Raw genomic sequence first — 14,095 nt, forward strand, 5'->3', positions numbered from 1 at the left:
TCTCCATTCATTTAATTCACCCACTCCACAGTTATGTTTCTGGTGTCTGTTAGTGCTGTCCTAGACAAATAATATGGAGTTAGATTTAACCTCCTCTTACAGACAACTGATGGGCAAAAGCAATGTTTACTGAGTGATGAGGGAAATGATAAAATCTATGTAGATTGCCTTTTTCCCCTAATGCTGACTAGTTCTTATCATTGATTGATCTGGCCTTGGCAGATGCCTTTAGAAAGGCTTTATAATGATGTGGAGTCAATGTCATTTATTGTTATGATTCCATCTACTCAAATCAGATTAGGGTCCTTGACAATGGCAATACATACCAAGCATCTAGTAATCTACTTCCTTTCTTTTTCTCTCATTTCAATTAATTCTTCCATTACCAGCTTCTAAAATTTAATTTTCTCTAATACCATCAAAGGTGGTAAAGTTGCATCAAGTCAGAGAGTTTGACAAATGTTATAAGATTAACATTCAGGGGCAGTGATTAACATTCAGTCCACTCACTTAAAGGAATTTAAATTACCTAGCTATTCCAAAATTGAAAAGTATATACTTGTTTGTTTCCTAAGTTTCTTTATAGAAAGTTTCTCAGATCCTGCCTTTGGATACTTTCTGATGGGAGGACCAATAAGAAGAGATAAATTTTAGGGTTGCTATATACTAAAAACTGGCATAGTACTTTTAGATTGTATGAGAGAACCAAACCAAGCTCTCACTACTTATACCATACATATCTTCAACAAATATAAAAACATTTAATTTTTTTTTTCCTCCAGGATTATTTCTGGGCTCGGTGCCTGCACCATGAACCCACTGCTCCTGGAGGCCATTTTTCCCCCTTTTGTTGTAACCTCGTTGTGGTTATTATTATTACCATTGTTGATGTTGTTCGTTGTTGGATAGGACAGAGAGAAATGGAGAGAGAAGGGGAAGACAGAGAGGGGGAAAGAAAGACAAACAACTGTAGACCTGCTTCACCGCCTGTTAAGTGATTCCCCTGCAGGTGGGGAGCCGGGGGCTCGAACTAGGATCCTTCCGCTGGTTCTTGCACTTTGCACCACGTGTGCTTAACCCACTGCACTACTACCCGACTCCCTCTTCCAGGTTTTCTAAAGCACATAAACTACTAGATCAATTTCTCTTTGGTTGAAATATCCTGAGTGGTTGCTGTATTCTTCAACAAGACAAATCTCTAATGAAACTCCAGTAGATTTGAAGGTTTTGTCTTAGAATTATCTTCCAGAAGCAGCACTGAGACAAACATTAAGTTCACTGTCAACAAAGAATCTTTAGAACAGGACCCAATTTAACTATTCCACTAGCAAAATAACCCAAGTGCCTTTAATGGTATATCCTGCCCACTTGCTTCCTACCTACCTATTTATATGAGGGCCTCCTTTCCCTCCTGGATGGTAGACACTGCAGCAGAGGGCATTTCCAGTCCCTGTACATCTCCCATTAACCTTTAGAGGAAATAATTTTCCTTCAAGCACTCAAAAATATTCATCTACATCAAATTCTATGCCAGTAAAAAGCCGTAATGAATAAAATTGACATTTTTTTTTGCCATTTATCTTTGTTGTCTAATTCAAATCTTTCCATGCCTCCTAACCCTCCTTCCATTTTGTAAGGTATTGATGAAATTTATATCTCAGTCTCCAATATTTCTCTCTCTACATACTGAGCTCTTCAGTGTTCCATCTGCTCATACAGGCCTGATGGCCCTATCTCTGTGGAAGACCCCAATAGCTACATGTTTAGTATTTCTCTCATTATCATCAATCACTGGCATTAGACCCCAAATCACAGCAAATTATTTTACTCAACCTTAACTTTTCTAGACAGGTCTACCTTTTATCACAATCTCTTGTTCATTGTCATTCTTCTCCAGCTTTCCTATCTCCATTAATGATGTACTTATTTTACCTCATTATAGTTAACTAAAGAAACCTACTCACCAAATTTCCTGACTCAGTCTACTATGTGAAGCTAATGAGGGGACTGAGGTTTCATGAGAGAGGAAAACAGAGAGCAGCTGATTAGTATACTTCAGGGAATAGCGTTAAGGTCTCTCTTCTACTGCTAATCATGAGCAGGGGAGACCTCAGGACTCTGCTTTCATTAGTAATTCTTTTGCTTGGAGAATCAGATGGCCCTCTAATAATTGCTTTGGTGATCATAGCCCTTCCATGACCTTCAAGAACTTCTGCCATTTGCTGCCCCATTTTTACCCTTTCCATTACTATTGTAATGAGAAGGAGCTCTTTTTCAAGCTAGTAATATTTACAGGGTTACTCTGTTCCATTTCTTTCAATGAAAACAACTCTTAATGTAAGGATCTGTTGTTAACTGGCATTTTTGTCGAAGATAGTCTTGTCTAATTAAATACACTAAGAAAGCTTTTGCTTTTTTTAAAACTGAAATTTTCTGTCATTTAGAATAGAATATAAGTACTTAGATTTCAGGGCCAGAGTTGAATTCATAGTTCAGTTCTTAGATAAATGATAAATCTACTTTTTTTTTTTTTGAAATTTGAATCCTTGGTAATGTCTACCTTTTAAACAAAAAATGACATTAGTCATTTATTACAAAGTGTTTCTCTGGTATCACTTGCTAGATTTTCTATATTTTACTGAGAATGTTGGAAGAAAAACAAAAGAGCAATGCCCGCTGAAGAGATGATCTTTCCTTGCAGAATGAGATAAGAATCAGCACACATACAAATTCCTTTCTCTTTCCATTCCACTTCACACAATCAAAACTTTTTTTAAAATCTGATCTTAAGACAGTGTCAAAAAAATATTTTCTTATTGTTGACTTGAGTAGCAGCTGCCAACAGTGATCAACAAAACAATGTAAAATAACAGAATTAGAAGCATTGTGATTAGTGTGTTTTCGGGCAGTCATCTTTGCTTTCATTTATTTGAAACACACATATACCAAGATGCTCATGGAGCTGAGAGGAATTATGTGGAAAGCAATATGGGAAGACAAAGTGTAGCAAAGTTATGGGTGTTTAAAGAATCCCAGAAATGTTTTCATTTTGAGTCCCATTATAATTAGGTTTCTAGCAGATGGAGAGAATGTAAATCATATCCTAGCAGGAGTCAGACACTGAGTTCTCCAAGATATATAGTGTACTGACAAGACAGCTGCTTTTATCCTAGGGAGGTGACAGCCTGACTTTGTATTTGGTTGAATTTAAAAATAAATTAATACTTTATTGTATACTGTTTATTACAGTTTCACCGCCTCACAGTCGGTAAGGAATAAAGACATCCATGATTAAGTAGCTCTCAGATGCCAATAACATGTTGAAATCAGAGATATTTACTTCCCAGAGGAGGATCACCAGATTTACATAGAGTACAATGGCATCTCCCTAACTGTGACTCTTCAAGCATGTGAATAAAAAGGGTGTGTGTGGTTGTTTTAGGAGGACTAGCATTACAGACTTTTCTTTTGAGGCAAATTTGATAGGTGCTCCTATACTCAGATCTCCTAAAAACTCACATTTCTTCTCACTCAATATTTCAGCCCTTATAAGTAATGAGAGCTGTAGCACAGTGCTCCAAAACTTGAAACCTAAACCAGCAAGATTTTAAAATCTCACCACTTGATTCTGGGCCTACTCTTGAACTCACAGTTTTAAAAACACATCTCAAAAGATACCTATGTGATTCCAAGAGCTTTCATGTATTGCCATGAGTGCCTGCTTAACAACAAAAATCTTATGCCGTTGGCTGGTGTTTTTGAGGGGCAGGTATTCTATCCACTTGGTACCTCCTGAAGCTGTGCCTTCATGAGAAATTCCACCTTCCCAGAAGAAATAAGAATTAGGGTTTAGATAATGATGGAATATGCTGGCTCCTAGATTTCTGGCAAGCTAGGAAAAGGGAGAGAGAAAGTAAAAGACAAGAATATGCAAGTTTTTTTTTCAATACATAATCATGAGATTTTCTGTCCCCACAATAATTTCTAACTAGTTGGTTCTTAATCAGTGTGCTCTAATGAAAAGTCATTTTCTGTTATCCACGCCAAGTTTATTAATACACATGATGTTCTACCTAAGGCTTAAGAAAATGGATCAAAATCTCTCCCCAAAGTTCTTTCACCTGATGCTCAGAGCAAACAGCCTGGCCATTAATACAAACACAATATGTAGTCACAAGCTGGAGAATTTCAGTGATGACAGGGACAAGGAAATCGGTCAGAAGGTAGTGAAAAGAAAAGAGGAAAAAAGCAGAAAAACATCTGTGGATAAGGGAAATAATGAAGAAAAAAAAAAAAACCTCATTGCTATGTCTATTGTCTGCTGATGCAAAGAAAATTGATTTTTTTCCCTCAGTTTTCCAAGACTCAACTAATGCTCATTTATTGAAGGTAAATATTTGTACATGTTCACAGCAGTCTTAATACAACCTAATCATGCTGGACTTCCTATCAAGCCAATAACATTTCATTTTGTTCTATAACCTCTTCTGAGGTTGGCTTAGCTCCATAAACCTTTTCTATCTGGAACTCTTAATTGGAATCCATGGTACTAATATCATTGTTTGAGTGTTTCTGCATATTTCACTCATCTGATTTAAAAAAAAAAAAGCTCTAAGAATTAAATCTAATAGTTACTTTGAGCTGAGTCAGTAGAGCTCAATCACTAGCTGCATCAGATCCAAATATGGGTACCCAGAACAACACTTATTTTAAACAGCCTGAATTTTATTTTGGACTACAAACTCTAAGTATTGCTTACTGAAAAATAGATATCAAGGTCTAGAATATCATAACAATACAGTCACTTATAGAAAGGTCACACTATAAGAAAATGTGTTAAATGTGTCAGAAAAAAATGTCAGGAACTATGTTATTCTTGATTTAAATACATGAAAACTGTAACTACAATGGAAATTCCCTACAGTGGAAGCTTGAAAAATAAATAGAAAAAGTATCTTGCCCAAACTAAAAATTTGGGATTTTCAAAGTTTAAAATGATGGTGATCTTTTTTTTTAAATTTTCATACAATAGTCAATGCTTCACACTTCATGGTTTGATTTGTATCCTGCTTTTTTTTTAAATTAGTGATTTGATACAGTTTTACAATATAATAATGTTTCTCCAGATATAGCTTCATACCTACACATGGTATATACAAGTCACTGGATCAACTAAGGTTCTGTGTTCTGGCGGGCTTCCACCCCACAACCACCATCACAGATGGCTTGCTCTCATATAACAAGCTATTAAACTATGTGTAAAGTTTTTGCTTTTAAAAAAAAAATTAATACAGTACCACTCAGCTCTGATTTATGGTGGTGCAGGGGATCAGGGAATTAAACTTGGGACTTTGGAGTCTCAGGCATGAGAGTCTCTTCGCATAACTATTATCCTATCTACCCATCCTTCCCCCTTTTTTTTCCAAAGCCAGGACAGAAAAGTTAAAAAACCTAGAGGGATCTGTAGGTTATGTTGTTAGAAAAAATCTGACAGTCTCATGTAACTTCAGATCAATATAAGTTCATGTGAAAATATCCCATAACTGGAGTCTGGCAGTAGCTCAGAGGGTTAAGCGCACGTGGCGCAAAGCACAAGGACCAGTACAGGGATCCCTGTTCAAGCCCCCGGCTCCCCAACTGCAGGGGAGTCGCTTCACAATCAGTGAAGCAGGTCTGCAGGTGTCTGTCTTTCTCTCCCCTTCTCTGTCTTCCCTTCCTCTCTCCATTTCTCTCTGTCCTATCCAACAACGACAACATCAATAACAACAACAATAATAACTACAACAGTAAAACAAGGGCAACAAAAGGGAATAAATATAAATAAATAAATATTAAAAAATAAGTCTTTAAAAAAAAAGAAAATATTCCATAACTAAGAAAATGTCTTTTACCTGGGAGCATAGGTGACTAAAAAAGTATGGTAGACCAGTTAAGTGCTTATGATAGCAATATTTTTTTTATTTTTGTTATCATTGGGGTTCTAGGTTAACTTATTTATTTATTAGTTATTATTAATTAATTAATTTAATTTAATTTTCAAGATAGGTGGAAGGGAAACAAGCTGGAGACACAATTGACCTACCAACATCCATGCTAGTGGTGAAGCAATTACAGAAGCCAGACCTTTCACCTTCCACACCCTACAAGGAATTCTGGTCTATACTCACAAAGGGATAAAGACTAGGGAACCTTCCCATGAGGGGGATAGGATATGGAACTGGTGGTGGGAACTATATGGAATTGTATTCTCTTATCCTACAATCTTTTAAATCATTATTAAATCACCAAAAAAAAAAAAAAAAAGAAAGAAAGAAAGAAAGAAAGAAAGAAAGAAAGAAAGAAAGAAAGGAAGAAGAAAGAAAAAAAAAGTAATAAAGACAGGTGCAGTGCACTAACAGAACTACTTTACAAGCCCTTTGCTTTTTCTTTCTTATAGGGACAGACAGAAATAGGGGAGAGATATAGAGGGAGAGAAACACCTGCAGCATTGATCCACCACTTACAAAGATTCTCTCCTACAGGTAGGGAGGGACCTGGTATTTGAACCTGGGTCCTTGCTTATGGTAATGTGTGTGCTCTACCAGCTGTGCCAGTGTTTGGCACTACAGAATTTTTTTTACACATTATAAAATGGCTTAAGGCATCTTTTGATCATATTTATGAAATTTGCATATTTCTTAAGTGTGAAAAACTCTTCTCAACTTGTAACCTTGCACTGACTCCTGTGTATATATCCAGTGTTCAGTTTTGTCACAGGCTATCAAAATAACTAGCTTTGCCTTATATACTACCCAGATTCAAGCCTAGTCTCCTCCCTGCACTGGGGTGAGTTTCAGTATTGTGATATTTTTTTTACCTATAAATTATAAATTATAAACCTTATATTTTATAATTTCTTCCTATATTGCCCAATTAATTTGGAAGAAAGCATTTCATAAACTTAAGACAGACACTCATGTTCCTACCCTGCCAATTATAGCTGTCACTCAGAGTCATTACCCTTAAAATGTTTCTCACTTCCATACTCCCAGAGGGATCAAGAATAGGAAAGCTATCGGGGAGGGGAAGGGATAAGGGAGTTCTGGTGGTGGTAATTATGTGGAGTTGTACCCCTCTTATCCTATGGTTTTTGTCAGTGTTTCCTTTTTATAAAAAATTTAAAAATTGTTTCTCACTGATGTAGTTAATTTATTGCTGAACTTAGTTATTACAGTGTCTTACAATGAACTGATTTTAATAAAAACCAAACAATTACGGATCTTGCTCTAAGTTGTTGAGTTTCCATCTTCAACCTATTTAGAGCAATAACTGACAGAGGAGAAATGTAACATGACCTGACATGCAAGCACCTTTTGTTCCCCAATTGTTAGAAACCTGTGAATTTATGACAGTGTTTTTTATCCCCTGTGTGCAATCCAAACTTTTACACTTCTGTGACAGTTTTGAGATTAAATCTATACTTGTTAAAGAAGGAAGAAAACTAAGTCACTTAACTAGGGTTTGTGACATACTTGGTGGTTAAAACAAAGCTTTTTTTTTTTTAATAAACTCATGTGGCCAGTACCTGGCATGCAGTGAATGGTTTAATTCTCCAGAGGAATGGAGGGATATCAAGGACAGAGATCTGTAGGCTAAAGGTATTCCCTTTGAAATGCAGCAACTTTGGTTCTTCCAATAACTGTCCACCTTGATGTCTTTCATCTGAAACCACTTCCTACAGGACAGAAATAGAAAATAAATGAGTTATAGTTTATTACATATTTTATTTCCACAGCTATGCTTATTCACTACCATGTGTTTCCTAGAAATAGATGAATAACCTAATGGGCATATACGTCTTTGGCATCTCCATATCCTGGTGAAGCTCACAACCAAAGACAAGAAGTTGCTGAAATATAAGGTTTTGGTAAGAAAGAAATATTTGTTCAGAGACTTTTAAACGTGCTATGCTTAGGGCCCTGTGGTGGTGTACCTGAACAGCTCATACATTATGATGTACAAGGTCCCAGGTTCAAGGCCCCAGCCCCCACCTGCAGGGGAGAAGGTTCACAAGCAGTGAAGTAGTTCTTCAGGTCAGTTAGTTGGTTGGTCGGTCAATCTATCAATCTTCCATTATCTATCATCTATCTATCGTATCCCCTTTCCCTCTCAGTTTCTCTGCCTCTATCCAAAAATATATAAATAAAGTAAACATGTTTTCTTTAAAATTAAATGACCCTCCAACCGCCTAGATCCACCCTGTATATGTATAAGAGATACAGTTCTACACCACTCCCACCACCAAAGCTGTGTCCCCTCAGGATAACCCCCAAAGTCTTACACATTGGTTATATCACATATATTTTGGTTTTCTTTCAAGTTTACTTTTTTTCATTTCTCTATATTCCACAAATGAGTGAAATTATCTGGTAGTTGTCCTTTATTTCCTTACTGTTTTGTCCCAAAGGCATGTGTAATAGGTTTAATTCATCATACATTAGTACTTAACCAGAAAATTTATCATATTTCACAATAAAGTAGCCTCCCTCCACTCTGTTCCTCTTATTCCTCACTAACACAGGCATTATACAACATTTATTTTTTGGCTCCACATAAACTGTTACAGAGTGCATTTATCATGTTTACTATAATAATTTTCATAAAATTTAATATGCTCTAAACCCAAGAAAAATAAGTTGTTTATCAAGCAAATTTTAGCTCAGAGTAATATAAAATAAAATCCCTGAGATAAATACTCCTCTTTCTTTCACTGAGATATCTTTATATCTAGTACAAACACAATTTACACATTCTATCAAGTAAACCAATTTATTCTAAATTTGTGGTGTTTAAAACCATATTGAAGAGATGATGGGATATGTTAACGACTGTAAATTGTGAAATTATAGTGGGAGTGAATTTTTTAATGCTTGTGGAGATAAGAGATCTCCCTAAACCCATTTTTCCCCTAGAAACCACCATTAATTAACTTAAAAGTTTCCTCATAGAACAAGGATAAATAAGAAAACTGAAATTCTTTAATTATGTCCAGTGATCTCCAATTAAAACACAGTTGAGGAAGAGAAAAATGTTTATAATGGGTGTCAGACAAGTCATGATGTATTTTAGTATGTTTTTCTAGGCAAAAATGCATCATAAATTTTCTCATGATCCAATAATATAGTATATCTTACAGAATAGTATGTATAGAAGTACACTGTAAAACTTAAATATCAATTATGAGTACAAGAAACCTCAGATGTTACCTTATGATCTCTTGTCTATGTATACATAGAGTAACACAAACACATTTCTAATAAGCAATTACTTAGCTTTTACCCCTCTTGTTCACATAATAATGGCTAGAGACCTTTTTGAGCACTAAATGATTCAATCTCAATGTTATAATTGTATGTCTCATTAGTGGGAGAAGTGTTCCTTGGGACCCTTAGGTCAATATTGAACTTCTTGGTGGCAAAATCCTCTGTCTCTGCATCTTATTATGGTATCTACTAACTATAGTTGCTAGTAAGTAATGAGTGTGAGCAAGGAACTGAAATTTTCATTTTAATTTATTTAAAGCTGAATAGTTACAAATGGTTAGCAATTACTTTTACTTAACACTATGTTGCTAGGTGAATAATAATGTAGATTTAAGAGTTGGATATAATAACATGGCATCCAATGGCAAACAGGGGCTGCAAATAAGGAAGGAAACACATAGGGTAAGGAGAAAAGGAAATTATGGCAAATGTGACTGTTAAGTCCTTTAGAGATGATGGTCTCTCTTTTGAGGTTAAATATGTGCCTACCAGAGTGATACTTTAGCTAGACTCTGGGTCTAGTGGTCTGAAGAAATAGAATAATCTGTCACCAAGGAGTTCACAATTACAACCTGTACATACTACAGTATCATACGCATAACTGATTATAAGATGGCATCTAAGGATTGCAATATGTATATATGTCAGGTAAGTTAGAATAGCACAGTTGATGTCTAACCCAGATGGGAGGATAGTCCAAGGTGTGGGCCCAGGAATTAAAAGAGGAAGTAATATGGAGCAGAACCTTGAAGTAAATATAAAGGTTTGCTGAGATTAGAGGTCAGGGTGGAAAATGGCTAGTGATTACTACAATGTGGAGCAGACACTAATGAATAAATTCTTTTTTACTTTTTTGTTGTTGGTGTTGGTGTTGCCATGCTAAGCATTTTGTATTTTATTTTATAGTATCATTGTTCAGTCTTAAGGTGAATAATATTTTTCTGGGCATTACATATATTCAAGAGTAGACTAATTTTGTAAGCCAATCATGGAAGCCAAGAATGGAAGCACAGGATTCTAATCATGTTTCCATGTGCTTTGGAACAAATTACTTGTTTTCTTGAAATCTCAGTTCTTTACTTGGATTTATTCATAGCCAAGAAAAATAATTTAGCATGAAATACAATAACTTCTTTTATAATTCTAGTAGAAGGCTAAACAGATACAAATAGCCAAAATATAGACACAAACTAAGTGCCCTTTGACCTTGAAAACAGGTTTGATTAGTATCTCTAAAGTGGAATACTTTATTTTTTTCCATTGATTTATAAGACTATGAGATTAATAGGGTTATGATTCTATACCATTCCCACTACCAGAGTTCTGTGTCCTCACAGCTAACCACTTAGTTATCACACTATCTTAGATATGGGTTGACTTTTTTTTCAAGTTCATATGTTCAATTATCTATATTCCACATATAAGTGAAACCATTCTGTAGCTGTCCTTTATCTCCTTGCTTGCTTCAATAAGTATAATCTCCTCCAGTGCCATCCATCCCACCCCAAAGGACACAATAGCATATTTTTTATTGCTGAATAGTACTCCACAGACTGTATGCCCCATAACTTCTTTATCAAGTCATCTGTCAAAGGGCATTTAGGTTGTTTCTCTATTTTGGCTATTGTGAATAATACAACTATAAACATGGGTGTGCATATAACTCGTAGAATTAGTGTTTTCATATCTTTTTAACCCTTTAACTAGAACTGGCCTCCATGTATAGAAAAGTAAACTGAGATCAGGAGATACAGACTTGTTCAAGGTCACATATTACTTAGTATAGAGTTAAGCTAGTTTAATATCTAGAAACTATATAGAATTACACTAGAAACTTGTTATGTCAGCATGTTTTTATTTATAAATGAAAATATGACCTCCCACAAAGAAGTTACTTGCCTAAAGCTATGTAATTTGTGATATAGTCAAGGCAGGAAAAGAAAAATTTATCATAGCCTAGTATATTCTTTACTAGATTTCTCTTTATTTTAAATTATTTTATTATCTTTATTTATTTGACAAATAGTTAGAAATAGAGAGGGGAAAAAGAAGACAGGAAGAGAGATGGAGAAATGCCTGCAGTACTACTTCACCACACACAAAGCTTCCCCCTGCAGGTGGGGATGGGAGCCTGAACCCAGATCCTTGTGCATTATAACATGTGTGGTTAACCAGGTACATCATCACTTGGCCCCCTAGATTTCTCTTCCTTTTCTTATACTTGATTTTATTTACTTGCCACTAGGGTTATTGCTGGGACTCTGTACCTTCACAAAAATTCCAGGGCTTTCAACAAGCTTTATTTTTCTTTATTTTTGATACAGAAATTAAGGAGGGGATGATGAGAGAGAGAAAGACAGACAAACAGACAGACAGAGAGAGAAGTGCAGCCCTGATTACCACTGGTGAAGTTTCCCCCTGCAGGTGGGGAGTGGGGACTTGAATTTGGATCTTTGGGTATGAAAATGTGTACCACTGCCTAGCCCCTATACTTGAATTTTTTTTGAGGAGGGGAAACATCATTTTAAGGTCAAACTGCTATTACCTCTGACCTGTAAATAATTTTTCATTGATGCATCTGCAAAGATAAGTTACTATGTACTTATTTCTATGGTTATAGACACTAAGTTACCCCTGAGATGTAAAAGGAATAATATTAAAAAGTTTGAAGATGAAAAATCTACTTGAAATTACTGCAGTGGAAAGTGATACCCTAAAAATAAGGTCTGCTGCAGAGTCTCAAATTTAAATACACTTATGAATTATTTTTTGCTTTTTTAAAAATTTATTTTAATATCTGAACCACTTATCTATGTTTAACTGTGTATCATAATCATTTACAACATTTAAGCTAATTATTAATATTCTATGATAAAACAATTTTTCAATATTCATTATTGATTTGACTGATTTTAGCACCATATTCATACATTTGTACAAATACAACTGGGTTCACTATAACATAACTTTTTTTTTTTTTTTTGGTCACCAGGTCTTCACTGTTCTGAGCTAAATCTTAGGGAGAGAGAGAGAGAGAGAGAGAGAGAGAGCATGAAGACACCATAGCACCAAATATTCTTCCTCTGCAGTGAGGACTTCAGTCTGGGTCATGTATATGGCAAAGCAGGCATACTATTCAGGTTAACTATTTTGCTGACCTAACTAACAAATGGAATACATTGTCCTTAAACCACAGAATTCCCAGTTTTGCCTTTAACTTACTAAAATATTGGGGGGATATTTGGAGACTGTGATGAGACACTTTCTTATAAAATACTGCTCAGATGATTTTGCTGCCCAGTCAGATTTGGAAATGAGTTACAGTGCTGATTCTGCTGAGTCAGTTCTATCACACACAAACACACACACACACACACACACACACACCAGAAATGAGATGTGCTATTTGTTTGATTTTGTTTCCCTTTCTGCTTATTTGACAAGGGCCTTCTTGTCTGTCATGTTTCTACTATTAAATTGATATCTACATTAACTAAACTAGAAAACAGGGTCTGTTCAGTCTCATGTATGTAAAATGTACCTAAAGGCTCTGATAAGTGATTTTTCTAACTTTATACTGCCAGGCTAGCGTGGGGTGCCTCTTCTCAAACGCGTACTCTCTAGGTTGGAGAGAACGTGAACGGAGACAGCCTGGGCTGCTACTCACTCAGTGATGTGAGAGAGTTAACCCAGGAACAGAGCTGGTGGTGGTGAGGCGATTCAATTCTTTATTGATCAGAGAGCCAAGGCTTTTAAGAGTCAGACCCAGAAGTGGCAAGTCGGAAATAGAAATGGCTTGGCATGGTATGGAAAGGGGCAGAGAAAGGCAAAAGGGGCTGGGAAAGGTAAGAACTTCCTTAGCAACTGTTGCGAAGGTTTTAACTGGTAGGATTAATAATACCCTGCAGGCAGGGAGAGTCTTGAGGGTAGAAAGAAGCTAGATCAAAGGAATTGAATGGGTGGGGATCTTTCAGGCAAAACAATGACTATGCAGATAATAAGGGAGCAGGCCATAGTATCAGGAATGCAGGGTGCTTTGTGAGGCAGGGAGTCTGATAAGATGAGGCAAACATTGGGGGGTTGTGTCCCTCCTCGCTCAATCTCTCAGTAGAGAGAGAGAGAGAGACTTACAGGATGGATGTCCCCTCAAGTCAAGCCCTGCCAAGCTCAGCCACATCCTCACAATTTCCCTACATATACTTCATCATTTCACACTGGGAGTTGCTCTTCATCCAGTTTTAGTAGTTGTGGCCAGGAGAAACTTGTGCTTTGTGCCTCACTGAGCTCTTTCTGTTGATTTAATGAGACAGGCAGTAATATTCAGGTGTGCTTCAGGGATACTAAAACAGGCAGACTGAATTTACATATTTATGAAACAAAACTGTTTGTATTCAAGTACTGTCATATACATGCGTGTGACACACACACATATGCATACAGAAATTATGTCACCGTGGTATTTTCCTTTAAATGTTATTTGTGAGCAATATTTCCCAAGGTTGCATTATTGATAAATACAAGAACTACATCTGGAGGAAATCCTTTGAAATTAGATTCTAAATCCACATTAATGCCAAGCAAGTAAAGAGTACCAAGGGGTACTAAATAGGAGTGCTGGGAACCACGACAGAAAAAGAAAAATGAGTTGTTCTTTTTTCTTTCAAAGATAGGGCAAATCCTTAATTCCTTTTATTTTCTTATGTCAAGGTTTGATTAGTGTGTGAGTTATAGAATACTAAATAAAACATAAAACTTAAGATGTTATTGCTTTGGAAATATATCCCTCCTTAATG

At 36.0% G+C, this 14,095-nt stretch overlaps 1 protein-coding gene across 6 annotated transcripts in view; it reads right to left on the reverse strand.

Annotated features, from left to right (window-relative positions):
- The window catches only part of UNC5D (unc-5 netrin receptor D), a 704,674-nt gene that overhangs the window by 30,570 nt on the left and 660,009 nt on the right, over positions 1 to 14,095 (reverse strand). For all 6 annotated transcript variants that reach the window (XM_060182795.1, XM_060182801.1, XM_060182791.1 and 3 more), the window contains one exon: positions 7,565 to 7,714. In XM_060182795.1, coding sequence (XP_060038778.1) covers positions 7,565 to 7,714 — 150 coding nt within the window. The remainder of the gene's footprint in view (positions 1 to 7,564; positions 7,715 to 14,095) is intronic.

The sequence above is a fragment of the Erinaceus europaeus genome, chromosome 2 (genome assembly GCF_950295315.1).
Source record: "Erinaceus europaeus chromosome 2, mEriEur2.1, whole genome shotgun sequence".
NCBI lineage: Eukaryota > Metazoa > Chordata > Mammalia > Eulipotyphla > Erinaceidae > Erinaceus > Erinaceus europaeus.